General features: G+C 43.7%; 1 protein-coding gene across 2 annotated transcripts in view; it reads left to right on the top strand.

Moving 5' to 3' along the window:
• The window catches only part of PRORP (protein only RNase P catalytic subunit), a 57241-nt gene that overhangs the window by 13866 nt on the left and 16921 nt on the right, over positions 1-26454 (top strand). For both annotated transcript variants that reach the window (XM_081208898.1, XM_081208899.1), the window contains exon 5: positions 7596-7703. In XM_081208898.1, the coding sequence (XP_081065024.1) occupies positions 7596-7703 (108 nt within the window). The remainder of the gene's footprint in view (positions 1-7595; positions 7704-26454) is intronic.

Below are 26454 nucleotides of genomic sequence, written 5' to 3'. Positions count from 1 at the left end.
TCAATTCCCATATCTCAAGAAACGTATAAATTACTGTTTCCATTATGGCAGAGAAGGTTGCTGGCTCTTCCTGGGCTTGAGAGGATAAGTAGTTTTATGGACGCCGTTATGGAACGGTTGGTTTCTAATGTTTCGTACTCAGTGAGGTGATCTGCGTTTGTGATCAGGTGGATGTACACGAGGCCCTTTCTTGTGAAGCCACAGTGAGTCACTGAAGACACATGGCTGGCATTCCCCTCCCGTATCAGTCACACAGTGATCCAACTCAGGTATTTTTCTTTCTGAAACCAGTTTGTGAAACTAAGTGTAAATGAATGGATGATTGTTGCCTGTGGAATCCTTCTTTTCTGCCACCATGTGCATTAGAGAAGCATCAGTAAAGACATCAGAGATACCACTGCTGTACGCTCTCTCACTTCCTCTGAGCTCAACAGAGTCCGACTGAGACCAGCAAACAGAGTTTCCAGGTAGACAGCTGGAATCATGCCTTAACCACTGACCTTTCCGGATATTTGTTGTCTACTTGCTACTCTTAGTAGAAGTCCATGGCACCAATGTACACCTGTGGTCGACTGACTCTTCGAAGCTACTCATTCAGCCCTATTACTTATCACAAGAAGGAAATAACTAGATGAATTTGACTGTAATGGCAGCTAATTATCGCCTTTCAGCCATTTGTTAGTTAGCCAAAGAGCTGCAGTGACAGTTTAATGATTCATTAACTCAATTCTATTTCCACCCCACCCCCCTTCTCATCTCATTGTTCGGCTCAAGATCTAATTTCATTTCACTTAATTAATTTCAGTCTAATTTGGTTGAGTGGTGTTTGGAGAGAGAAAAAGTTCACAGAAAAATTTAATTTCCTGCTTCTGAAGGATGTGCCAAAATATTTCTACCAAGAGATTGAGCCTGTAAAAAAATCACTCTTCGATGCTGTATTCATAGGGGAACTTTTTAAGGCCTAAATCTGTTGGATTCCACTTTACATTGCATCACATCCTTAACAGCTGCTGGTCATGATGGCTATAATATGCCACATCCAGGATCCAAGGCCACATCCTTCTGAATGGTGGCTGGGAAACAGCAGTGCCCTCATGTCTTGTTTGTTCTTAAGCACTTGAATGAAACTGAATGAAAACACTGTCCAGGTAGCTAAAGTATCTGGGAGTCTTCCTTTCATTTTTGGGTTGCCATTTTGGAGCAATACATCACTTAACCTCCTGACAGCTATCTTTCCCCACACGGAGCTATCACCTCACCTTGCATACCACAAACTCCATTTTTAGTTCATTTTTTCTGCTCATAGCATACCCAGGTTCCTACCCAATTGCCTTCTTCCTCTCACTCTCCCCTTTTGTGGTCCCCATGTGACCTCCTCTTGGCCTTTCATGAGAGGCAGTTCAGAATGCTGGCAAAGTAATTACATTATTGATGCGTTCATGTTATAAGTTTGCAAAGGCCCTTTTACAGACGACACTCTTGCATGTAATATAATCCTACATAAAAACCAGCATGGAAATGCAGCATTTCCAACATACCGTATTTTCCGCCCTATAGGACGCACTTTCCCCCCTCCAAAAATGAAGGGGAAATGTGTGTGCATCCTATGGGGCAAATACAGGCTTTCGCTGAAACCTGGAGAGCGAGAGGGGTCGGTGCGCACTGACCTCTCTTGCTCTCCAGGCTTCAGGCAGCTCTGTGCAACCCTCGGGAGCCCCGCGCGAAGCCGTGCCGGGCTCCCGAGGGTTGCGCAGAGCTGCCTGCTTCCCGGAGCGCGGGGCGCGCTGGAAGCAGAGCGCCCGGTGCTTCGGGAAGACATCTGCAGTCTAGGGAGCCCCACAAGCTTAGGGGACAGCGGGGAGGCGCAGCGCCGCCATCCCACTGTTCCCCGACCTGGTTTTGGATTCCCCGACCTGGTTTTGCGGGGGAAATAAAGGAAATACCCCCCCTTAATTCACCCCCCCAAAAAAACTAGGTGCGTCCTATGGGCTGGTACGTCCTATGGGACGAAAAATACGGTAACTAAAATCAGTACTGATTTAAAAATTAGTACTGATTTAAAAAATATGAAGGGTGTGAAGCAGAGCATATAAAAGCCAATTGGCTCATGGAAGTCCTCCGAATTAAGCAAGCCTTAGCAGGCCATAATGAGGGGGCCACAACCAACCAACCAAAAGAGAAAAGGCCGGGTTCTCATACTGGAGGTTGTACAGTTTGAGAAACTTGGGAATAGGCCCACTCAGATGACCTGAGCTACTAGCAGAGTTTATAGGGGAAGTGGTTTTCATATGTCTCAGAAGTGGCACTGATGAGGGAAATTCTGTACAGGGTTACAGCTGGTGCAAGAGCGAGAAACTTGCAAACACTGACTAGATATTTTTTGGTAGAATGGTTGGCAGTACTATTGGGGTCAGAATGGGAAGTGTTTATGGTGCATCCGCAGGGCTTGTCCCTAGGTATAAACTTATTGGTAACAAGCCATAGCAGATTCCCCTGAGGGAAAAAAGGAAAAAGAAAGTATTAGCATGTCAGTTCTGCTTTCCTTTTGTGCTGCACAAGTGTCTAGGGTAATTAGAAGGCTTTGGTGATATGCGTGAGTTGACAGGGTTCATTTCGGGAAATGCACCTACAATAACCCCTGAGAGGCAGTTTGAGTAACAAAAGCAATAGGGAGTTCCCAGAAGACTTGCTGTCAGGTATTTTGGAAAAAAAAAGAAGCAGCAAGAACAGGATTAGAAATGTAGGTTTTTAAAATGTAATGTGGAGGTAGTGACTAACGTCGGTGACTAATGTCAAACGTTGGAACAAAGTGCACTGTCACATGTATTATTGATAAGACTGAGAGAACTGGATTTTCTCAAGATCTGCTGGTTGCCGCATTGTAGGGCAAAAATGAAAATAAAATCCTAGCCACCCCAAGTAGTTTGCTTTGCCACCCTGCAATTCTCAGTTGATTTCAGTAGTTTTACTTCATCCGCATCCTACCTGATTGAAAGTGGAACTGTAGGCGGCAATTATATACACTTGCTTGGGAGTCAGTGCCAGTGAATTCATTGGGATTTACTTCTGAGTAGACATGTATAGGATTGTATTGTTACCCCCACTCTGTCCATTTGGGCCTATTTTGTGTTCTTTGATTCTTTGCACACTGGTGAACTTTCCCCTTCAAAATCATGCGTGTAAATCAAAATGTCCTTTTGTTTCAGGTAATTGAATGAGAAGCCAAAAGAGCTCGGGGTTTACTGTCCTAGGTGTGCAGCATAGCTTGATCATCTTGTTAACTACATGTTGAGCACCATTGAATCATAGAATCATAGAATCATAGAATCATAGAGTTGGAAGAGACCACAAGGGCCATCGAGTCCAACCCCCTGCCAAGCAGGAAACACCATCAGAGCACTCCTGACATATGGTTGTCAAGCCTCTGCTTAAAGACCTCCAAAGTAGGAGACTCCACCACACTCCTTGGCAGCAAATTCCACTGTCGAACAGCTCTTACTCTCAGGAAGTTCTTCCTAATGTTTAGGTGGAATCTTCTTTCTTGTAGTTTGGCTCCATTGCTCCGTGTCCGCTTCTCTGGAGCAGCAGAAAACAACCTTTCTCCCTCCTCTATGTGACATCCTTTTATATATTTGAACATGGCCATCATATCACCCCTTAACCTCCTCTTCTCCAGGCTTCTTCCAGTTTGTCAGTGTCCTTCTTGAATTGTGGTGCCCAGAACTGGACACAGTACTCCAGGTGAGGTCTGACCAGAGCAGAATACAGTGGCACTATTACTTCCCTTGATCTAGATGCTATACTCCTATTGATGAGGCCCAGAATTGCATTGGCTTTTTTAGCTGCCGCGTCACACTGTTGGCTCATGTCAAGTTTGTGGTCAACCAAGACTCCTAGATCCCTTTCACATGTACTGCTCTCAAGCCAGGTGTCACCCATCTTGTATTTGTGCCTCTCATTTTTTTTGCCCAAGTGCAATACTTTACATTTCTCCCTGTTAAAATTCATCTTGTTTGTTTTGGCCCAGTTTTCTAATCTGTCAAGGTCGTTTTGAAGTGTGATCCTGTCCTCTGGGGTGTTAGCCACCCCTCCCAGTTTAGTGTCATCTGCAAATTTGATCAGGATGCCCTTGAGTCCATCATCCAAGTCGTTGATAAAGATGTTGAATAAGACCGTGCCCAAGACAGAACCCTGTGGCACCCCACTAGTCACTCTTCTCCAGGATGAAGAGGAACCATTGATGAGCACCCTTTGGGTTCGGTCAGTCAGCCAGTTACAAATCCACTGAGTGGTAGCATAGTCAAGACCGCATTTTACCAGCTTCTTTACAAGAATATCATGGGGCACCTTGTCAAATGCCTTGCTGAAATCAAGGTAGGCTATATCCACTGAGTTCCCTTCATCTACCAGGCTTGTAATTCTGTCAAAAAATGAGATCAGGTTAGTCTGACATGACTTATTTTTCAGAAATCCATGCTGACTATTGGTGATCACAGCATTCCTTTCTAGGTGCTCACAGACTGTTTTCTTAATGATCTGCTCCAGAATCTTCCCTGGTATTGATGTCAGACTGACTGGGCGGTAATTATTTGGGTCCTCTCTTTTCCCCTTTTTGAAAATAGGGACAACATTTGCCCTCCTCCAGTCTGCCGGGACTTCGCCTGTTCTCCAGGAATTCTCAAAGATGACTGCCAGTGGTTCTGAGATCACATCTGCCAGTTCTTTTAATACTCTTGGATGCAGTTCATCTGGCCCTGGAGACTTGAATACATCTAAACTAGCCAAGTATTCTTGTACTATCTCCTTAGTTATTCTGGGCTGTGTTTCCTTTGCTGAATCATTTGCTCCAAATTCTTCAGGTCGGGCATTGTTTTCTTTATCGGAGAAGACTGAGGCAAAGAAGGCATTGAGGAGTTCAGCCCTTTCTGTGTCCCCTGTTTGCATTTCACCATCTTCTCCTCTGAGTGACCCCACTGTTTCTTTGTTCTTCCTTTTGCTACGAACATACCCATAAAAGCCTTTTTTGTTGCTTTTAACCTCTCTAGCAAGCCTGAGTTCATTCTGTGCTTTAGCTTTTCTGACTTTGTGTCTACACGTGCTGGCTATTTGTTTGAATTCCTCTTTGGTGGTTTCCCCCCTTTTCCATTTTTTGTACACATCCTTTTTTAATCTTAACTCAGTTAAAAGTTCTTTAGATAGCCACCCTGGCTTCTTTAGGCACCTTCCATGTTTCCGTCTCATTGGTATTGCCTGACGTTGTGCTTTTACTATCTCCCTCTTAACAAACTCCCAGCCATCATGAACTCCCTTTCCTTTTAGTATTACTGTCCATGGGATCTCACCCAGCACTTCCCTAAGTTTTATGAAGTCGGCTTTCTTAAAGTCAAGAAATTGAGTCCTAGTATGCTTGGCTGCTCCTTTCCGCTTTATAGTAAACTTCAGAAGAGCATGATCACTCGCGCCTAATGATCCTTCCACTTCTACCCCACTAACCAGCTCATCAACATTGGTTAGGACCAGATCTAAAATGGCTGTTCCTCTTGTTGCTTCTCCCACTTTCTGGACAATGAAGTTGTCTGCAAGGCCAGTGAGGAATCTGTTTGACCTTATGCTCTTGGCTGAGTTTGACGTCCAACAAATATCCGGGTAATTGAAGTCCCCCATTACTACTATCTCCCTTCCTTTTGCATGCTTGGCCATCTGTTCCAGGAAGGCATCATCTATGTCCTCCGTTTGGCTTGGGGATCTATAGTAAACTCCCACAATGAGGTCTCAGTTATTCTTCTCTCCCTTAATTTTGACCCAAATGCTCTCACTTTGGCTTTGAGGTTCTAAATCTTGGATCTCTTCACAGGTATACACATCCCTGACATATAACGCCACTCCTCCTCCTTTCTTGTCTGGTCTGTTTCTCCGAAATAGATTGTATCCCCCCATTATTACATTCCAATCGTGGGACTTATCCCACCAGGTTTCAGTGATGCCTATTATGTCATATTTAGTTTGCTGTACCAAGAGCTCAAGCTCATCTTGTTTATTTCCCATGCTTTGCGCATTAGTGTACAGACATTGAAGTCCATTAATCATTCCCCCATGTCTCTTATTTAAGGATTTTTTCCTCCCACCACTAGGTCTGCGTGCTGTTTGCTCCATTTGGTCTATGACATTTGGATGATCATCTTCATCAATTGATAGACTCCTACCTTCAGGAGCACTGTCTCCCTCCCCCACATTAGTCAGTTTAAAGCCCTCCTGATGAGGTTTCTGAGATTTTTGGCAAAAACATTTCTCCCAACCGTTGTGAGGTGCAGCCCATCGCTTGCCAGAAGTCCATCTTCAAGAAACTGCAGTCCGTGATCTAAGAATCCAAACCGTTCCTGTTTACACCATTTGCGAAGCCAGCTGTTCACTTCCACTATTTTCCCCTCTCTCCCTGGGCCACGTCGTTCAACTGGGAGGACAGATGAGATGACAATTTGTGCATTTAATTGGTACTATTTTGCTCACTAAAATAATTTATGCACAGCAAAAGATTTGGATAATTACTTCAGACTCCTCTATGAAGTTCAGGCCTCTGACTTTACCACTTCCCTGTCCTGCAGTACACTTGTCCCAAAATGTGCTCCTGTAGTTCCACAGCCTCCAGACCTTCCTGCCCGTGGGCCCTGTGTGATGTTCCTTTTTCTATGCTTTCATTTTGGATTGTGCTTTCTTCTGCAGCGACTGCAAAAGAACTGGTAGAGGAAGTTGTTGTGTCTTGGTTGCCCGCTGAGAGGCAGCTGCTACTTGCTATGAGAGAGGTTTTACTCAGATTACCAGGAATTGAGAGGGGTTGGGAAAACCACAGTTTCCCAGTTTCATTTCTGCAAACTCTGGAAGTAATAAATTAAAACAGCACACATGGATAACTCAACCCAAAGTGGATTGGTGACATCGCTCAGAGTAGTTTTTCAGATATGTCTGTACCACTTCATGGAGTTCTAAAAACGATTTGATAGGCTTGATTGGCACCTCCATCCTAAATATGGCAGAAATTAGTTCATAAACCTTATGTTTAGGCCTAAAGAGAACAAATAAGCTGTGTAGCTACTGCAGGTGTAAAAAATAAAATTTCCAGGATATGTTCCTATCAACTGTTTAGAGTCAGGGCTAATGTGTACTCAGTAATTAAAAAAAAAAATCAATTCTGTGCTCGGGTATCCTTGTGTTGTGCCAAGAAAAATGGATTTCTGAAACTTATATGCAAATTAGCATACATTAATTTTCAGTTTTTTTATATAGACTTAGATGAGTGGCAAATAAATATACAGGCTGTAGAGGTTCTCAATTTCTGACTTCTGAATCTTCATAAGATATTGTCCATATACATTGAAGCTTATCATTGCAAGCATAAGGACTAGAAACTTACCTACAGTAAAAAGAGCAATAAAAGTAGCTTGGTTGCTGAATTCTGTGCCCGTTACCAATTTATTTTCTTTGATTGAATATATAAAATCTGGTTGGGAAAAAACAAAAATAGCAGGGTATATAATAAGGCAGTTATGTTTCAGTGTTGCTTTTCTTTCAACTTCTTACCTTCTCTCTTTTTTTTTTAGGAACTTGAAGAATTTCAGACATTTGTGAATCAGTGTCCCCCCTTTGATATTGTGATTGATGGCCTCAACGTTAGCAGAGTTTACAACAAAGCCACTCCATCTCAAACTGTAAGTACCATTCTATCTCTTAAATAACTGTGTGTGTGTAATAGCTATTTTACCGCTTCAAATTATGGTTTAACATTCTGGCTTTTCCTGGAGCCATCGACCATAGTTTCTCATTTTGTCTTAACCAAGAAACTCTGGTTAACTGAAGATTTGTTTGTTTACTTCCTAGTGTGTAGGAAGCAGGGAAAGGGGCTGCATTTGCTGCCATAAGGCTCTTTCACACCCTCTTATTATGCTGAAATATGATAACTTGGACATGGCCAGCATGTTAGAATCCATGCACAGAATGCTTATGCCATTCTTTATAGAGGACCCCCATTCTAAGTAAAATGTTCAGGGAAATGTTAAAGGGATACCAGGGATGAGGACCTGTTGGAGAAGAATGAATTGACTGCAGACAAGAGTGAGCGAGGTGTTTCCAGATAGGCACAGCCCGCTTGCGCACTGTGCTGATCATTGCCACTTCCAGCAGGTATCCCCATGCATACAATCAAAGTTTAGTGTGAAATCTGTCATGAGAAGCAGCCACTGGGATGGGAGGACTTCAAGGTCTCTTCTTGACATCAGTTTAGTTAGTGATTGGGCGCAAAAAAAAGAAGCACCTCAGAGGTGAGGTACCTTTTTAAAATCATGAGTGTCTAGAGTTCTTGTTGCCACTTTTTTTGCATAATGGATGCTGTCCCTATAGCTCCATATAGTCTTTGGACTAAAACATCCATTGCCATGGGAATTGCTTGTTTAGCTTGTGGTTGTTTGACAGGATGATCTCTTACCAGCTTTTGACAGAAATCGTACAGCTTTTGCATCTGGCAGAGTATTAACTGAGGCTGTGGTGGTGCACAAAAGCCTTATCAGAAACATGGCGTAATGGCAGCCCATGCTAAGGTCTTGCTATTACTCTCCTTAACCCTGTAACATATCTTTCCTGGTGTTTTCATATCTATGGCTAAGTCACTAATGTGTTATTGGCTGGTGGAAGCAGGGATTTACTTTTTGTCTTGTACTGATAAGTTGAACAAGTTTTGCAGAAGGTGCAGTGAGAACTCAGTACGGTTTCTGATAACTGGCAGCTCAACCCTGGTGTAAGGAGAAGAAGCTCAGAGTTGATATGAGGAGCAGTGGTGAGCCAGTATAGAAGCATGCAGTATGTCAATGCAAATCCAAGACATTTGTCAGTTTGTGTCATTGGTTGCATACTCACTCACTGGATCATCATCTTGTTGTGTTGAATGGGCTTGCATGTTCCTGTGACCCTTGTGAGTGAAGCCATCAGGAGACTCGTACTCCCAGCAGGGTCACCCATGGTGGTAAGGTCAAAGGGGAGGAGCTAGACAAAGAATGATCCAAAAAGTCCTCAACGGCAGAACAGGCGGAAGATAACAGGCAGTATGTTACAATGGCTGTGAAGGTGAATGAAGGCTGCAGCAGATAAGAATCTACTGGTCATCGTGATTACTCATGCCATTGGAATAGAGCCTTACTGCGAAGACTGTGTGTTGGTCAGCGTGCACTGATCTACACACATAAAACAAATTCACACACAGGTGCCTTCCAAAACCCATCCCAAATCCAAACACTGTGTTTATGAAGGACAATCTTACTTGGCTGCGAGTGATCGCCAAAAAAGAAGAAGATTGGTTGCATACATCCCCATGTGCAAAAACACCCTACCAGGGTGTTTCCCCCACCTTTGTTTCAGTTTTGGCAGTAGGATCATTGGGCATCAAGACTAGGGACGTACCTTAGGGTTGGTCAGGCTGGCGCCTGCCAAGGGCACAGACCCAGAGGTGTGTGCAAAAACCACTCCTTTTCCACTCTTTCCAAATCGGGCATGCGCTCCCTGGGCCACTGTTCCGCTGCTCTGGGCACCTAGGCAAGGTGTGCAGGATCCTTTGCCAAGGGTGCAAAGGAGCCTAGATACACCTCCAATCAGGACTATATGAATACACAATGTAAGAACCGAATCACATGGCATATTCTACATGCAAAGGGGCTACATTCCAAGATTAACTTCTGTGTGCACCCCCCCCCAACACAACATGTAGTCAACATTCGGGGTTGATAATAATCGTGGCAAAAATGATAATTTTAGCAGGCGTATGTAACCGAAGAGGAATGCAGCCCAGCAAAAAGGAAGCTATGTACTGTTCTGACTAGAAAAGAAAATCCCTGGTGTCTTCTGCAGAAGCTGCAAAATCATTGTGGTAATCTAACACAACATCCTGTTAGGTCTCCAGATATGTCGCTTTTTAAGTTAAACGAAAGTAATCTCTCACAGGCCTTTAATTTCCACATGAAAAACTCCAATCAGAACGAGGATAAGGAGAAAACATTCTCACCCCACATTTGTACCGATTGTTGTTGTAAAAAAATTCTTCTAAATCTGGAATTGTCAAACAAACGCATGTAGGAGTTGAGGAGTAGAATAATAGGAAGGAGATTCTAGATGTGTCTGGAGGAACAAAAGAAACAATGTTATCAGACACATTGATGGAATTCCCAGCTTGGAATGGGAGCACTTTTAGCATGTTATGAGGTAAAACAGAAAGTGTACACACTGTTCTCTTACATGTCCAAGCTAAAGGAAGTGTGGTGTTATCTAGGAGTCATCTCTGTTAATCAGATACTGTGTGTTTTTGTTTTGTTAAACAAATAATTCTGAGAACTCTAAAAGGTCAGTGTCAAAACTTAAGCTACTCCCGCAGGGCCAGGCTCAGTTTGTGGGCAGCCATACCTGATTTCCACACCTGGAGGGTATGTTCTCTAGCTTGGGGTCCCTGAGTTCAGTGGCTTGAGTTGGGCAAACTGGAAGCCGGTGGCTGAATTGTGACAAGCGGAAGGGACTGCTCCACCATCAGAGCAAAGGCAGATGGTCTGATTGATCCCCACTTGCACCTGGTGACAACCGTGAGATCTAAGCATACAAGATCCGCAGTAGATCTCTGCCCTTGGGCTTCTGCATTCAGGCCCCAGAGTACCCAACAAGCTATCGCAGAAGCTGCTGTGATGTAAATGTGAATCACAGAATTATAGACTCAGAGTTGGAAGGGACCCATTGGGTCATCTAGTCCAACCCCCCCCCCGGCAATGCAGGAATATGCACCCATGTGGGGATCAAACCCGTGACCTTGGCATTATCAACACCGTGCTCTAACCAGCTGAGCTAACTGGCATGTAATTTGTCTTCAGTAACCAGCCGACGAGACGCTGCCACTGGGCAAGTGAGGAAAAGAGGAACTTCTAGATTAAGTGCCTGCAAGGCAGCATTGGTGGGCTTCACTGTCAGCCTGAACTTTGAGTCCTTTCCTTCCCCTTGTTACTTGCAGTCGCCCCAAAGCTGCACCATTGTAGTCTCCCAGGAGGAATGCAGGGGCTTTCCGCTCCACCCCTGCTTCTGTTGTTGCAAGGATATGGTGGGAAATGCCAGGGATCCCATTTCTATTTTTCCTAAGCATTAGGGAGGCTTTCTGGTGCAACACTTCCTCCTCTTCCTGTCTTCCTTGCTCTGAGTTTAGAATTGTTCCTCGCTTTCGGGCGGGGGGGCGGTACACCCAGAAAGAGGAGAGAGAATGAAGGACTGATATTATGGTGTGCATGTAACACAACTTAAAAAAACTCTTCGCTGAGATTAAAACAGGCTAAAAGACCTGGGTGGAAATACAAAATACACACAAGGCAAACCTGAACAAAAGGCCACCTTGAGATGTGTATCAGAGGCACGTGATCCTATATTCTCACTTTACATGTTTCAGGGCTGATATTGGAGGCATTTAAAACCAGCTCTAGAGCTGAGACATGACTTGATAAGCAAACAATTCTGAATAATTCCCTTGGGAGTCTAACACCGAGGGATCTGAACAAAAATGCAGCACAGGAAAATAGTGTGTGGCTGTGTGTTTGGCAATTTCAAGACATCAGGCAATTTTAGGCCTTGTATTGTAACACAGAGAGCTTGCCTTTATTTAATAAGTGGCACACAACTGTAGCAGAAGGGAATAAAGTGGTACCTCGGGTTAAGAAATTAATTCGTTCTGGAGGTCTGTTCTTAACCTGAAACTGTTCTTAACCTGAGGCATCACTTTAGCTAATGGGGCCTCCCGCTGCCGCCGCTGCACAATTTCTGTTCTCATCCTGAAGCAAAGTTCTTAACCCGAGGTACTATTTCTGGGTTAGCGGAGTCTGTAACCTGAAGCGTATGCAACCCAAGGTACCACTGTATTGTGAAGTGATGCTGAGAAGGAAGAAAACTGATAGGTGGGAACTGTGTGTATGCGGAACCAAAATGTGCTACCTGAGGGGGGGAGGGGGGAGACCTCAAACCTGGTGAGTAAATGCAGTCTTCCAGGTCTCTCTGTCTGGCCTTTCCTCAGGCCACCCCCCCTTCCATGCCACGCTCTTCACTGATTCTGCTCTACCCATTCTTTGAGCGCTGTTTGCCTGGCTGGAATGTGTCCTTGAACCATGCTGATAGCTCTTGCTTGCTTGTACAGAGAGTGTAGAAAAGTCTGAATTGTGCGTGACTTGAATGTAGGATATTGCACAAAGCCTCCACACACTTTTTCTTCTGGCCCTGCCCACCACTGCTATGTGGCCCCCAGAAGCTTGGTTGTGAGGAAATCTGGCCCTTGGGCTGAAAAAGATTCCACTGGGAGCCAGTGTGGTGTAGTGGTTAAGAGCGGTGGACTCGTAATCTGGGGAACCGGGTTCGCGTCTCCGCTCCTCCACATGCAGCTGCTGGGTGACCTTGGGCCAGTCACACTTCTTTGAAGTCTCTCGGCACCACTCACCTCACAGTGTTTGTTGTGGGGGAGGAAGGGAAAGGAGAATGTTAGCCGCTTTGAGACTCCTGAAGGGGAGTGAAAGGCGGGATATCAAATCCAAACTCCTCTTCTTCTTCCCCAACCCTGCCTCAACACTAAGTCTAGGGCTGGTGTAAAGTAGCACCACTGAGGTACAGGAAAGAGCATTAGGATGAGCCCCACCTCTGGGTTGCGCATATCCCTCCTCCAACCTTTTTCAGCCATTCAGGCTGAAACTTGGCTGACAAAGTATATTGGGGGAGTTCCATTGGGGCTATCTGTTGTGGGAGTTGCATTTCTGCTGTGGTTTCCACCCAAACCTATTGCACCTCAGCTGCCTAATCTTCCATTTAGGGTTGTCTCACATCAGCAATTGCCATGTTGCATTAGAGGTTTCAATAATTTTGCCTTGCAATGCACAAGTGGGCAGGGAAAAAACCCTCCAGAAGTAAAGGGTAAATGAGGGGTGGGAGGCGGGGATCAAGGAAATGTTCAGATTGATTGCATACTCATCCCTATTGTATTTTGAAATTTAGGAAAATTAGATGCGTAATGTAAAGGTGTCCTGCGGCAACTGAAATATTTCTGTAATGCGTATGTAGGTGGTAGGCAATTGTAGGTCATAAAGCACATTTTGAGTCATGTTTTTTGAACAACTTTTCTTTTGTGAAGTGTTTGCACTATTTGTAGATGCAGGCTGAAGGCTGAAGAAATGAATGCTCCCCACACAAGCCAATTTTCTGCTTACAGGGAAAATTCATCAGGGGAGGGTTTCTTCTGACTGTGCTACTTTTCAGCTTGCTAGGAGGGTTTTTGCTTTAGGCAGCGGAGCATTCAGAATGTGTGAAGTGGAACAGTTCACTCTGCAGTGCCCGCCCACTCCCAGTTCTGCTGCTTGGCCTACACTCAGGAGAAAGCGGGTGAAACGCATAATCTGCTTATGTCAAGCTTATTTTCTAGGTCACATGAGGCTCAAGCTAGACATAATAGTGGCTGATGCAGGTCTACTGAAATCAAGTATAAGGCAAGCAGGGGGAATCCAGGGACTCATTCTTAGATGGTGATAGGCAAGTGAGTGAGAGGCTTCCCATAGTCTGTCGCCCAAACTCATTTCCCCCCTACACTTAGGCTCTAATACCAGAACTGTGCCCAGTTGGGAGGGAAATGCATTTGGAGGGGGGTGGCTGGGGAGAAAGCTTCAGACCTTTGCTTGTGTTTCTAATAGGGCAAGTTAGAAATAGGATGGGTGTCTTTGCAGTAGGAGGGTAGTTTTGGAGGCCTTGTTGGAAGCTCCTAGGTTGAGACACAGCATGATCATGTCCTGTTCCTAGTGTATGTTCCCATTTGAAGCAGTGTTCCAAATTAGCCAGGCGTGTTTTGCAACTGGCATGTTTCCAATTGCGACTACAGTGGTACCTCGGGTTAAGTACTTAATTCGTTCTGGAGGTCCGTTCTTAACCTGAAACTGTTCTTAACCTGAAGCACCACTTTAGCTAATGGGGCCTCCCGCTGCTGCCACACTGCCAGAGCACGATTTCTGTTCTTATCCTGAAGCAAAGTTCTTAACCTGAAGCACTATTTCTGGGTTAGTGGAGTCTGTAACCTGAAGCGTATGTAACCCGAGGTACCACTGTATATGGAGATCTCTGGATGTCAGGTTTGCGTCTGACATCTCCATCTGGCTGGCCTCGCCAGCTTTCTTATGCCGGTAAGCAGAAGAGCTTGCTTATTGCATTTATATCCCACATTTTTCTCCAAGGAGCACATGGTTCACTTCCCCTCCTTAGTTAATTCCTACAACGACCCTGTGAGGTAGGTTAAGAGCCTGTGACTGGCCCATGGTCACCCTGTGGGCTTCATGACTGAGTGGGGATTTCAACCTTGATCTTTCAGGTCCTAGTCCGGCACTCTAACCACTACACCATACTGGCTAGAGTACCTCTGCTATGGGGCAGTTATATGAATTAAGTAGGGAAATAAATATGGGGAAAGCAAAATGTCACTTAGAGAAGTATTTCTGAAATATTTCCCTTGACGCTTGAATTTGTTTTATTCTAGATTGTTGTCGTTGGTTTTTGGGGTTTTTTTGTGTTTTAATGAGTTGTAAACCACTTTGAGATGTTTTCTTTAAAATATAAACTGGTATAGAAAGGAAATGAATAAGACTAACAATAAACTCCACTGGGGCGGGAAGGGGGGAATAGTGTCTAGACATACTTTAATCCAGGTTTAAGATTCCATTTAGCAATTAACTTATGTATCTCAGTTTCTAATACCGATTTGAAGACTGAAGACATTGTTTAGGGCAATGTAGTTCAGTAACAGAACACCTGCTTTGCATGCAGAAGGCCCCAAGTTCAATCCTTTGCATATCCTGGTAAGACTGGGAGGGAAACCCCATCTGACATTCTGCAGAACTGCTGCCAGTTACTGTAGAAATAACAGATGGACCAATGGTTTGACATGGTATCAGGCAGCTTCTTCTGTTTTGTAACGTTTGGCCGTGCTGTAGAGAGTGTTTAATGCTTGCCATAGAACAGACTTGCCTCAGTTGCTCAATATGTATTGGTGGTTGCTACAGCAACCGAAATGTGTTCCCACTTGTACTGTACACAGCGAGTTTCTTCCTGGTTTGCTCAGGGAATCTTTCTAAAACATGACGCACACTGCATCAGGTTGTCTTACCTTCTTCTCTTTCTCCTCAGATGAGAAGATCATTTTTTCTAAATCTCTCAACTTTAATCCTTTATGCAATCTCCCATTCTGTGTCAACTCTTCCTAGTGCAGCCCTTTTGCCTTCTAACAATCAACCTGTCATAAAATTATCACCTAAGACAGAAACTAGTTACGTAAGTCCAGATCTGGTGTGTTCTTGATAATACTGAGAAGCAGGAGGGGTCGTGGAAAGAGCCAGGTTAGTGTAGTGGTTGCAGTGTTGGGCTAGGACCTGGAAGACCAGGGATCAAATCCCCACTCAGCCACGAAACTCATTGGATGACCTTCGGCCTGTTATTTACTTTCAACCTAGCCTACCTCATAGGGTTGTTGTGAGGAGAAAATGGGAAGGAGGAAAACGATGCATGCCACCTTGAGCTCCTTGGAGGAAAGGTGATATAAATCATAAAACTGGAAGGGACCCCAAGTTTCATGTAATCCAACCCCCTGCAATACAGGAATCTCAGCTAAAGCATCCATGACAGATGGCCACCCAACCTCTGCTTAAAGACCTCCAAGGAAGGAAAGTCTACCACCTTCTGTTCTACATAAAAATATACCGTATTTTTTGCCCTATAGGATGCACTTTTTCCCCTCCAAAAATGAAGGGGAAATGTGTGTGCGTCCTATGGGGCGAATGCAGGCTTTTGCTGAAGCCTGGAGAGTGAGAGGGGTCGGTGCGCACCGACCCCTCTCGCTCTCCAGGCTTCACGCAGCTCTCCGCAAAGCGCGGGAGCCCAGCGCTGGGCTCCCACGGCTTGCGGAGAATTGCCTGCATGCTGAAGCCTGGGCGCGCTGAGCTCAGCGCGCCCAGACTTCGCTGGGCTCCCGCGGCTTGCAGAGAGTTGCCTGTTCTGGGGGCTGTGGTCGGGGGAAGCTCTTGGGGGGGAAAAATAAATCCCCCCCTTTATTTCCCCCCAAAAAAACTAGGTGCGCCTTATGGGACGGTGCGTCCTATAGGGCGAAAAATACGGTAAATATAAATATAGCGCAGTGTGGGAAAATAATAAAATCCAATAGGAAATTCCCTTTGGTTTTGTTTGTTTATCTAACAGGTTTCACTTCTCCTTCCTACTTCCTATGGAGGAAATAGTTACGTTCAAGTGTGAAACTTAATGCTGTTGATCTGAGTAGCCCTTAACTTCCTCTGAAGACTATAGAGCAGCCTTCACCTATCTGGTGCTCTCCAGATGTTTTGGACTACAACTCCATCAGCTGCTGGCTGGGACTGATTGATGGTAGTTGTAAGTCCAAAACATCTGGCTGGCAAAGCTCAGAGGCATTACACAGAAGATCCACAGTTCTTTAGGTCTACAAACAGGGGTAGGCAACCTAAGGCCCGTGGGCCGGATGTGGCCCAATTGTCTTCTCAATCCGGCCCACGGATGGTCCGGGAATCAGCACATTTTTACATGAGTAGAATGTGTCCTTTTAAAATGCATCCCTGGGTATTTGTGGGGCTTGCCTGGTGTCAAATACCTTGACAGGATCTTTGCTATGAGGCTTCCATCCTTTGAAGACTGTGTACCCTGTGGCTTTTCCTGAAAAAATACTAGCTTAAGTGTCCAGCTTGCTACATAGCTGCCTGCAGTGAGTGTAATGATTTCAGTGGAACGAACATGTTGGCACAAAAGCAAGTATTTAGAATAGGAAATCCCTTTTTAGTGGGAAAGTTGTATTTACATTTCTCTTTTGCATCAGTAGTTCTTCTGTGTCACCGAAAACGTCACTCTAATATCTCTGAATTGTGTAAATGCTCAGGGAATTGTCGTGATGAGTCACTGTTGAATAAGTGATTCCTATAGCAACCTATTTTACGTTGGGTGTGTGTATTTAAGCTGAGAGTTCAAGGAACAAAACTAAGTATCACCTTAAGAAATATTTGGAATTTGAAGGATTCACATTTTTTTTAGGTGATGATGATTTTTAGGTGTGTTAAATTCTTCCTTTGGTATTTTTATGTTTTATCTAGGTCACTACTCGCATACTGGGCATATTGAATTCATACCTAGAAATGCGTTTAAATTTTGCCAGTTCATGTTTAAACAGAGAATCTCTTTTTAAATGTCTTCGTACAAAGTTGTTTGGTCTCAGATTAATTTGTTTTATTGCCATCCATGTACATTGAGATAGGAAACTTTTTCAGCCTGAGGGTCATAATTCTTCATGGGGCAGAGCAACGGCCTTCTGGGTAGTCTGGGTGGGGCGAAGCCAGAAGCAAAACTGGGCAGAGCAATGGATGCAATTTTTATTTTTTTGCATAGTAGCAACACAAGTCTGAGGTTTTGCACCTACTCACTGCCCTCCCTCCCCCGCTCCCGCCTGCCCTATTTCCGTTTTCCATCCATGCAAGAACTATGCATTATCACAGGTCAAATACCCACTCCAGCCAGATAAAAGCGGAGATTGTGGCATTGGACTGGTGAGGGACCTAGGAAGCGTTCCAAGGCTAGATAGAAAAGCCTGGAAGACCACATTTGGCCCCCAGTTCCCTTGTTTTGCAAATAATGAGAGGATGGATCCCTGCCCCAAGTGGTTTACAGTGTAGAAATTAACACCGAGCTGGGAGGGGCAGTGACAAAAAGAGAAGAAGCTGCAATAATTGCATACTCTTATAACTAAGAATGTGCATGTTCTCAGAATTTTAAGGGTGGATTTGAAAGAAGTTAGAGGCACCATGGAGACATTCTTGCAGGCAGTTTCATCTATAAAGGAACAAGATTGGTTGGAGGAATAAAATGTTGGGGTAGGGAGGCAGAGCTGGATTTCATCAACATACAAGAGTTACTCAAAGCCATGAGGTCATGTAACTGTCCTTTGGGAGCACTTAAAATTGGGTAACTACAGGTGAGCATCCATGCCTCTTAGCTGGTTGCTCAAAGTACACCTGCATCCACAAAGGAACTTTGTGGGGTTTGCATATCTTTCTTCTTCTTTGGTGTTTGCATCTACAACAGCTGGTTAATAAGAGACTGGGTGTGGTGTTTGCACTTTCACTGATAACAACAGTGCATGTTGGGAAGGTTGTTCTGTAGATTAATATCCCTCTTTAAAACACAATGTACTTGTAAGTAAGCTCTATTGATAAAGATCACTACCTAAGAATAGGGGTGGCTAAACATTTCTGACCCGAGGGCCTCATTTGCCCTCGGCCAGCCCTTTAGAGGCCACTTGCCAGCAGTTAGTGCAGTTTGGGCATGCACACTCTAGCATGCAAACACGTAGGCAGGCACAGATACAGGCGGATGGCCACCTCCTCAGCTGTTCCGTGCAGATCAGCAGAGGAGTGGCTTATCTCCCCCGCTCTGCTCATCAAATGATTGATCTGATGACCAGGGGAGGGGCAATTTGCAGCTCCAGCAAGGCACTGAGATCCACCTACTTCCATTTTTCTTTTTTTCACTGCTACCAAAATCATTGGCAACTCAGGGGGGCAGATTGCAGGGTGTGTGTTAGTGGTGGTAGCCCCTGCTGGCCTCAGATACCAAATGCATTAAGATTGATACGGAGTTGTCTTGACAGGTATCCTCATGATGTGGTTTGTTACTCTAGAGATTATAGGGGGGTTATCAATTTGGGGAAACATTTTTCTGTGTTAGTTTGCCTGCAGAGGCCCAGCAGGCAGGCAGACACTCAGTTTGCTGCAGAGGATCCTGGTGCATTAACCATGCCCATTGAGCTTCACCATCAGCACATGTATACAGGCAATTCCTCATGGGCGCGCAATTGGCACTGACGCATGGACCATTTTTGGCACCATAAGGGGGACAGAACAAACATGGCCTTCAGCACACCACATGCTCCACTGTAGCTGCAGAAGGAGGTTGGTATTGGTTGGCAAAGTAGGTGGTTTCTTAAGAACTCTCCAGAAGGCACATTTTCCTTCCAGTTGTGCCAGTGGCAGTACAGTGGTCCCTGGACCGTAACAGCTGCCAGTGAACAACATGTAAAGGCTGAAATTTTTGTTCTTGGTAATCCTTCTCATGAACATACACAGTGGTACCTCTGGTTACGTACTTAAATTGTTCCGGAGTTCTGTTCTTAACCTGAAACTGTTCTTAACCTGAAGCACCACTTTAACTAATGGAGCCTCCTGCTGCCGACGTGCCGCCGGAGCACGATTTCTGTTCTCATCCTGAAGCAAAGTTCTTAATCCGAGGTACTATTTCTGGGTTAGCGGAGTCTGTAACCTGAAGCGTATGTAACCCGAAGCATATGTAACCCGAGGTACCACTGTAGTGCATTTCAAGTCTTTGTGCCTCATTGTGGGGAAGGCATGGCTACTGACGAAACTTAGGTTGAATAAATATATTTAGACTTTTTAAAATAGCTGACTCAGGTCACGGATTTCAGCTTTTCTGATCAACATAGCTTGTTTGATGTCTTCTTTCTAGCTGCTTAGTTCCTGCTTGATAACATTTTTTTGGTAATTGGTCCCTAGATAGATATTGGGTGACATCCTATTTAGCGCAGACTGCCTCTCATACAATGTATATTCGCTTGCTTTTCTGCCCTCTGTCCCCTCAACCAATCCGGTGCCACTTCTGTGTATCTGTGTGTGTATTGGGGGACTAGAGTGAGGAGAAGCAGGAAAGCACAATTCCTTTCCATCAGCAAATGCTCACTGTGCTGATGGATAGCTGCCATTGGATGTCACCCTTTATAAGGGATTTTTGAACTGAATTCCCTTTCTGCTGCTCCACTTCATGAGGTTATCACGTTCATCTTGCATAACTTCTGCATTCTTTTCTGCACGTTTCGCCAGCACGCTCCTACTTCCTTCCCCAGGATCGCCAGTAAAATGAATGAATAAAATATATTTCCTGGTTGAAGGCAGAGAGACTTTACCAATTGCATCTCTTGCAGCTGGATTGTTTTAGGTTAATTTTCATCTTTGCCACTTTATCATATGATGTACTAAAATTTGAATGAACTGCATTTCTTGTGGCTAGAAAATCAAATTGGAGCTTTGTGCTGGAAAACAGCTCTGCTCATTAAGGGGGGGCACTTTTTTTTTTTTTAAAAAAAACCCAACCCATTTTCTGTAGCACCTTGTACTTCCCAAGCCCCAGGAATAGCTTTTCACAGTCCCTGTGGAACAATTCAGGATATGGTGCAGAGGGCTGCAGTAAATGGGAGGGAGTTCAATGTAAATTGGGTGACTTGCTTTAGGAAAGCAGATGTACTTTCTTGGATCACTCTCTTGTAAGCACAGAGCCACCACTGAATACAATTCACTATTCAATTTTCTAAGGCTATTAGATTACTTTTCATATGCAAAAGGAATCAACACATTCTTAATCTTCATATATAAACAGAACCGTTTAAGAACCTAACTTCAGAGAAACACAAAATGAAATATATTTGAATTTCTGGTGTGACATTATGTTAAAGGGCAGTGTGCTTACTGTAAAGCAGGGGTGGACAGGTGTATCAGGATCTCTGTAGCATATGTGGGTGATTTGCAGTAGATAAGCAAGGGGTCGTGACTCCAGTTATTTAACAGTAGCAACAGCAAGATGACTTTTTCCATCTCTATAAGGCTGCTGAAAATTAAAAAAAATGAAAAAGTGGAGTCTTATGCAACAACTATGAGCTCAGTTCATTTCTGGTATTGAAAGCATATTCCTTGGCTCAAAATATGGTCAGAGGCACTGTGTTCTTCAGTTTTAACTGTATGCTTTTCGCACCCAGCTCTGGGTAATAGGTCTTGGGCTTCTAGTAAATCAAAAACCAAAATGAAGATTCTCCAAGCCTGGAGTTTGCTGATTCCTGAAGCATAAAACCATATGGGGTGGTCTTCACCGTTTAGTCTTCTGTGAAAATAATACTGAAGGGCCAATATCTCCTAAGTATTCATCGCTGTGACAACGTAACAGTAGCAGGGTTAGGTGGTTGGATATGCAGGATTCCATAATCTCTTCACTTTAGCTAGCATCTGCCACCTAATTATCTTTTAATGAAACCCCTAAAAAAATTTAAAATGTGGTGAGGGAGGATTGATCTTTGGTCTATCAACTCTCTTATCGTAGGAAAAATGTGTGAAATAGCACTGGTGGGATGGTAGGGAGCATTTTATATTTTTATCCCCTTTTGAGTTTGATTCTGATCCCCAAAGCTGTAGAAAGGCAAAACAGATGAAGCTTTTCCCTTGGACTGTTTACCTTGTGGCACAAGCCTGTGCATGCCTACTCAGGAATAAGTTCCATTGAGTTCAATGGGACTTATGGCCAGATGAGTGTGTATGCAATTGCAGCCCTGTTGTTGTTGTTTAGTCGTGACCGACTCTTCGTGACCCCATGGACCAGAGCATGCCAGGCACTTCTGTCTTCCACTGCCTCCCGCAGTTTCGTCAAACTCATGCTGGTAGTTTCGAGAACACTGTCCAACCATCTCATCCTCTGTCGTCCCCTTCTCCTTGTGCCCTCCATCTTTCCCAACATCAGGGTCTTTTCCAGGGAGTCTTCTCTTCTCATGAGGTGGCCAAAGTATTGGAGTCTCAGCTTCAGAATTGCAGCCCTAGTAAGCAACTAAAAGGAATGTTAGAAACATCAATACCTCAGTTTGGCCACAAGAAGGAACCATAGCTTATGAGATATGCCCAAAGAAAGATTCTGGCACTGCTCATAGGATGGTTTTTTTAAAATTACTTTTTATAATTTCAGGCTCTGAAGTAAACATTTTAAAGACTGTGCCACCCCGTTTTGGATCCATGGGAAGATTTGGAAATTGAAGAAGCTGTCATTGACACAGCCCACCCCCCAGTACAACCACACACACACACACACACACACACACACACACACACACACACACCCTGCAAGCAGTTAGGCTTGAAAAAAGTGTGTTAGCTTTTTCAAATCTAATTTGGGGGTTTGGGGTTGATTTTCCTGGAGAGTGTAACTAGGAGGTTAACCCTTTCTTTCCAACTGCTATCTCCAAGAAGACCAGTCCGCTTCCCCTCTCCCCAGCAACACCTGAAAGAAGCCTTCTCTTAAGAGCCAACAGAGGGGTTGATGTGTTAATCAGTAGCAACAAAAACCAACAGAGGATTTGGTGGTACAGCACAGTACTTTAAAAATGAACAGATTTGTTGTGATAAAATCTTCTGTCACAGAAGAGCCTGTTTCATTAGATACATGCAGTGATATCTTGAGAGAGCAGAGGGATATCTATTTAATTAATTGGCTTTGTTATTTCTAGGGTGGTTCATAAAAAAGAGAATGAAACAATAAAATTGGGGAAAATGCACAACAAACAACAACTGCAGTAAGTTCATCAGTATATTGGTAAGAATACCACTCCCAAAATGCAAATTAGTATCAGGGGAGTGTAGATGACCACTGTGCTCTTTGTCTTATCACATCCAACAGAAAAGGAGTGTCTGAATGGGTCCCTCCTTATCAGAGGGAATGTCTCCTGCTGCCTTAGCAGGTGAAAATAAGACAGTGCCTTCAGAAACCCTTTTTGGGCAGGGTGCTTGAACCACTCCAATCACTCTTAAATGAAACTAGCGGCAATGATCTATTTCCATTTAGTTTCAGGCATGGAAAATGCGGTGGCCACCCACGAGAACGATCTCTGCAGGAGGGGAGCAAGTGGAACGTGACACTGCTCAGTCTCCTGAACATCTCAGTGGAGGCTGTTTGTGTTGACTTTTAGGTGCCTAGGCTTCCAGTGGGGAATGTGAGCTGGCTGAAAGAATGCACCAGCATAGAAAAATAGCATTGTTCGGCTTTGTGTCTACTTAATTGGTTTTATATTTGTGTTTTTATTAGTTATGCACCCTCCTCTGTACTACCCTGAGCAGTGAAAAGTACTGGGGGTAGCGGTGAAGCATTCATAATGCTATTTTGCTGTGTGCTGCCCTGATAGTGAAGATCCCTTGCTGAGCCCAGCCTAAACATCCTTTGAAGAAATAGAAGTATTTATAACTGAGAGAGAAAATACAAGTAACTGACAATACCAAGATTAAGAAAATATTCTTTAATTACATGTTTCAGCTTCTGCCTTCATCATGAACCAGAGGTACAGATAATTTTAATATCTCAGGGACAATTTCTATATGTGTTTTCTTAGTCCTTATGGGATCCCCGAAGGAGCAGGAGATGCACTAAATAAGAGTTCCCATATCTCTTTAGTCCTGTCAGTAATTTAGATTTCCCTGTTTTGTAATGAGTTGACTTCTGGTGCACCTTTACAATGGGATAACTAGGATGGCATGCGTCATTCAAGGTGTGCATACACAAAAGCTGTAATTTCCCTTTAGTGTCAATGATGAATTGGATCCTTTTCTCTACAGCATGGGATAATGCCACCTGTCAAACTCCTTCTCAGGAGGATGTGAGGATTTAATCTGGTATATTGTTTACCAGAAGCTCTGAAGGTGAAAAGTGCTCTTTAAGCGTTCCTAATTAACCTAATAGCTAGTTGTACCTGGTAAGGATTTCGCCTTGTGATTTCATTGTAGCCGTAACATGTGCATCCTTGGGTGTGGCTGTTAGAGGTCACGTTTTCTGTTCCTCCAGTTCCAATAATAGCTTTGTTTATCCTACTTGTGCTTGGTGTCTTTGCTTTAAAAAGAACAGGCATAAGCTGGACCTGCCTTGAGGTTTATCCAAATAAATAAGGCAGAATGCTCCAAAGTATGTGATAAAATTAACAGTGCAGGGCTCCCCTTTTTCTTTCATAGCTTGATTTCACTTTGAAAGGAATATTCCATCATGTTATTAGAAACATTTATACCATATGCTCAAATATTGAAGAGGACAATGTTTAGTTGGAAAAGGTGAACCTCTGGCCTTCTGTGACTATCAGGAGTATATCTTGTCCCAGGAAACCTGCCCCTAATCATTAAATTTAGGTATAGTGCTGCTATGCCTTCACATACAGTGGTGCCTCGCAAGACGAAATTAATTCGTTCCACGAGTTTTTTTGTCTAGCGAATTTTTCGTCTTGCGAAGTACGGTGTCGGGAAAGTTTTGGAAAAGCTTCAAAAATCACCAAAGTCTTCAAAAACCTCAAAAAAGGCTACCACACCGCATTCTATGAGTTGCTCCTCGAAGTCAAGTCGCAACTGTATTAACGGTGTTAAGAAAAAGGAAACAAACTTGCAAGACATTTTCGTCTTGCGAAGCAAGCCCATAGGGAAATTCGTCTTGCGAAGCAGCTCAAAAAACGCAAAAACCTTTCGTCTAGCGAGTTTTTCGTCTTGCGAGGCATTCGTCTTGCGGGGCACCACTGTACTTTGTCCTTGGTCAAAGGATGAGGGTGGGGAATAAGGGTGAGGTGGGGAATAATCTTATGGGATTAATACCTGCAAGCAATGTCTTATCATTTCCCATTTCATAAAGACTTGGTTCTGTCTCCTCCTTCTCTATTTGTGGTTTAGAGCTGAATAGTCAGCCACATGAAGAAAGGTCAAGAGTTGTAAATTCTCCATTTGGAGCAGAGATCCAAATTAAGCATTAGCTAAGTTTATTGAGTTATTGGACGCAGCAGGGAAAGGGGGCTCAAGACAGACACGATAAAAGAAACCAAACTGGTCTGTCCAATCTTGGAGTAATTTGATAAACTGCCAAGCAAAAAGAATCTGTGTCAGATTTAGGGTGGTACGGGTAGCTGAAGAGGTGCAAAATGGAGAAGGTCCATAATTGAGAAGATCCATTTGGGAGTGCCCAATTTTGGCCTTACTCTCCTCTGAAAGAAGTAGACACTTGTATGAGGGAAAGCTATCATGAATTTGAAAGAACTGACAGTCTCCCCAGGAAAAAGTGTGACGTTAACCAGTGGGGTGGTATTGGCAAACCAGTCAGTTTTTTGGAGGTGGAGGTAGGATACTCTGCATGGAAGCATAGCAAACCATGAAGCACTCCTGACACCTTGACAGGTACAATACACAGATGGAAAGATCAAAAGGAGTGAAGACAGGGTTGAGTCCTTAGGCAGGATGGTTTCTCTAGGATTGTATTGGCTTGTATATCTCTCACACCTTCTGTCTTGGTAGGAGCAAATCAAGGGTTGTCGTCCATGACATCTTACTTAAAGTAGACCTATGGAAATAAATGAACCTAAGCTAGTCATGTCCATTCATTTCGATGAATCTGCTCTCAGTATGACTAACATTGTATACAACCCTGAGTGGTTATGGGGCCTGAAAAACAACTTAATCTTGAAATCACTAAGTCTTGCTCTCCTTTGGGAGGAAAAATGAGAAATACAGTTAAGAGACAAAAAATAAGTCAAAATTGATTAAGAAAATGTTTCTAAGGAAATTGAGCTTTTCTTCATAACTTCATGAACAGGTGTTGGTTGAAGGACAGGTCCAAAGCACCTACCAAATTTGAGGGGCTGCTTTGTGCTATTGTTTTGTAGATTGCATCATTTCCATAATTAACTAGGGATAAGCTTTACACATATCCCCAAAATGAATGTGCATACATATTTTTTTACATGTATCACAAGCGATGCTGTATTCAAGGAAATTTTTATCACTAACCATCCTGAACCCTGTTTTGCACTACTTTGGTTTGCTAAGTGTCTAGTGGTCTTTTATCTCAAAACAGCACCATTCAAATACAATATTAAAAAATCCCTCTGTATCTTAACTCACTAAATTTGGTTTGATTGGGTTAATTTCTTTCTTGGACAAGAGACTACAGTGGTACCTCGGGTTACATACGCTTCAGGTTACAGACTCCGCTAACCCAGAAATAGTACCTCGGGTTAAGAACTTTGCTTCAGGATGAGAACAGAAATTGTGCAGTGGCGGCACAGTGGCAGCGGGAGGCCCCATTAGCTAAAGTGGTGCTTCAGGTTAAGAACAGTTTCAGGTTAAGAACAGACCTCCGGAACGAATTAAGTACTTAACCCGAGGTACCACTGTATTATTTCATGCAGGATAAAATACTTCTCATGTTCAGATCAGAATCATTTTACAAATAATCATATTTAAATACAAGTTACTGTATAATTTGTGTATTTGGATTAAGGAAATTTTCTTATAGGCCAGGACTTAATATCAGAAAATCCCAGGTCAAGAACTTTTGAATGGTGATTCCCCTAATTTCATGTGTACCAAACCGTAAAAAGCTGTTGAGTATTTTTGGAACACTTTTTAAACCACACAATGGAAAGCAAATATGCTAATGTCAGACACAGCGTTTTAATCTATAATTGATCTCCTGAGTTTCAATCTTATACTGTTTAACCGAACCTAAGTTGCTGTTTTGTTTTTT

The sequence above is a fragment of the Podarcis bocagei genome (genome assembly GCF_964188305.1).
Source record: "Podarcis bocagei genome assembly, chromosome: 1".
NCBI lineage: Eukaryota > Metazoa > Chordata > Lepidosauria > Squamata > Lacertidae > Podarcis > Podarcis bocagei.
This window is presented reverse-complemented; position numbering and strand designations above follow the sequence as displayed.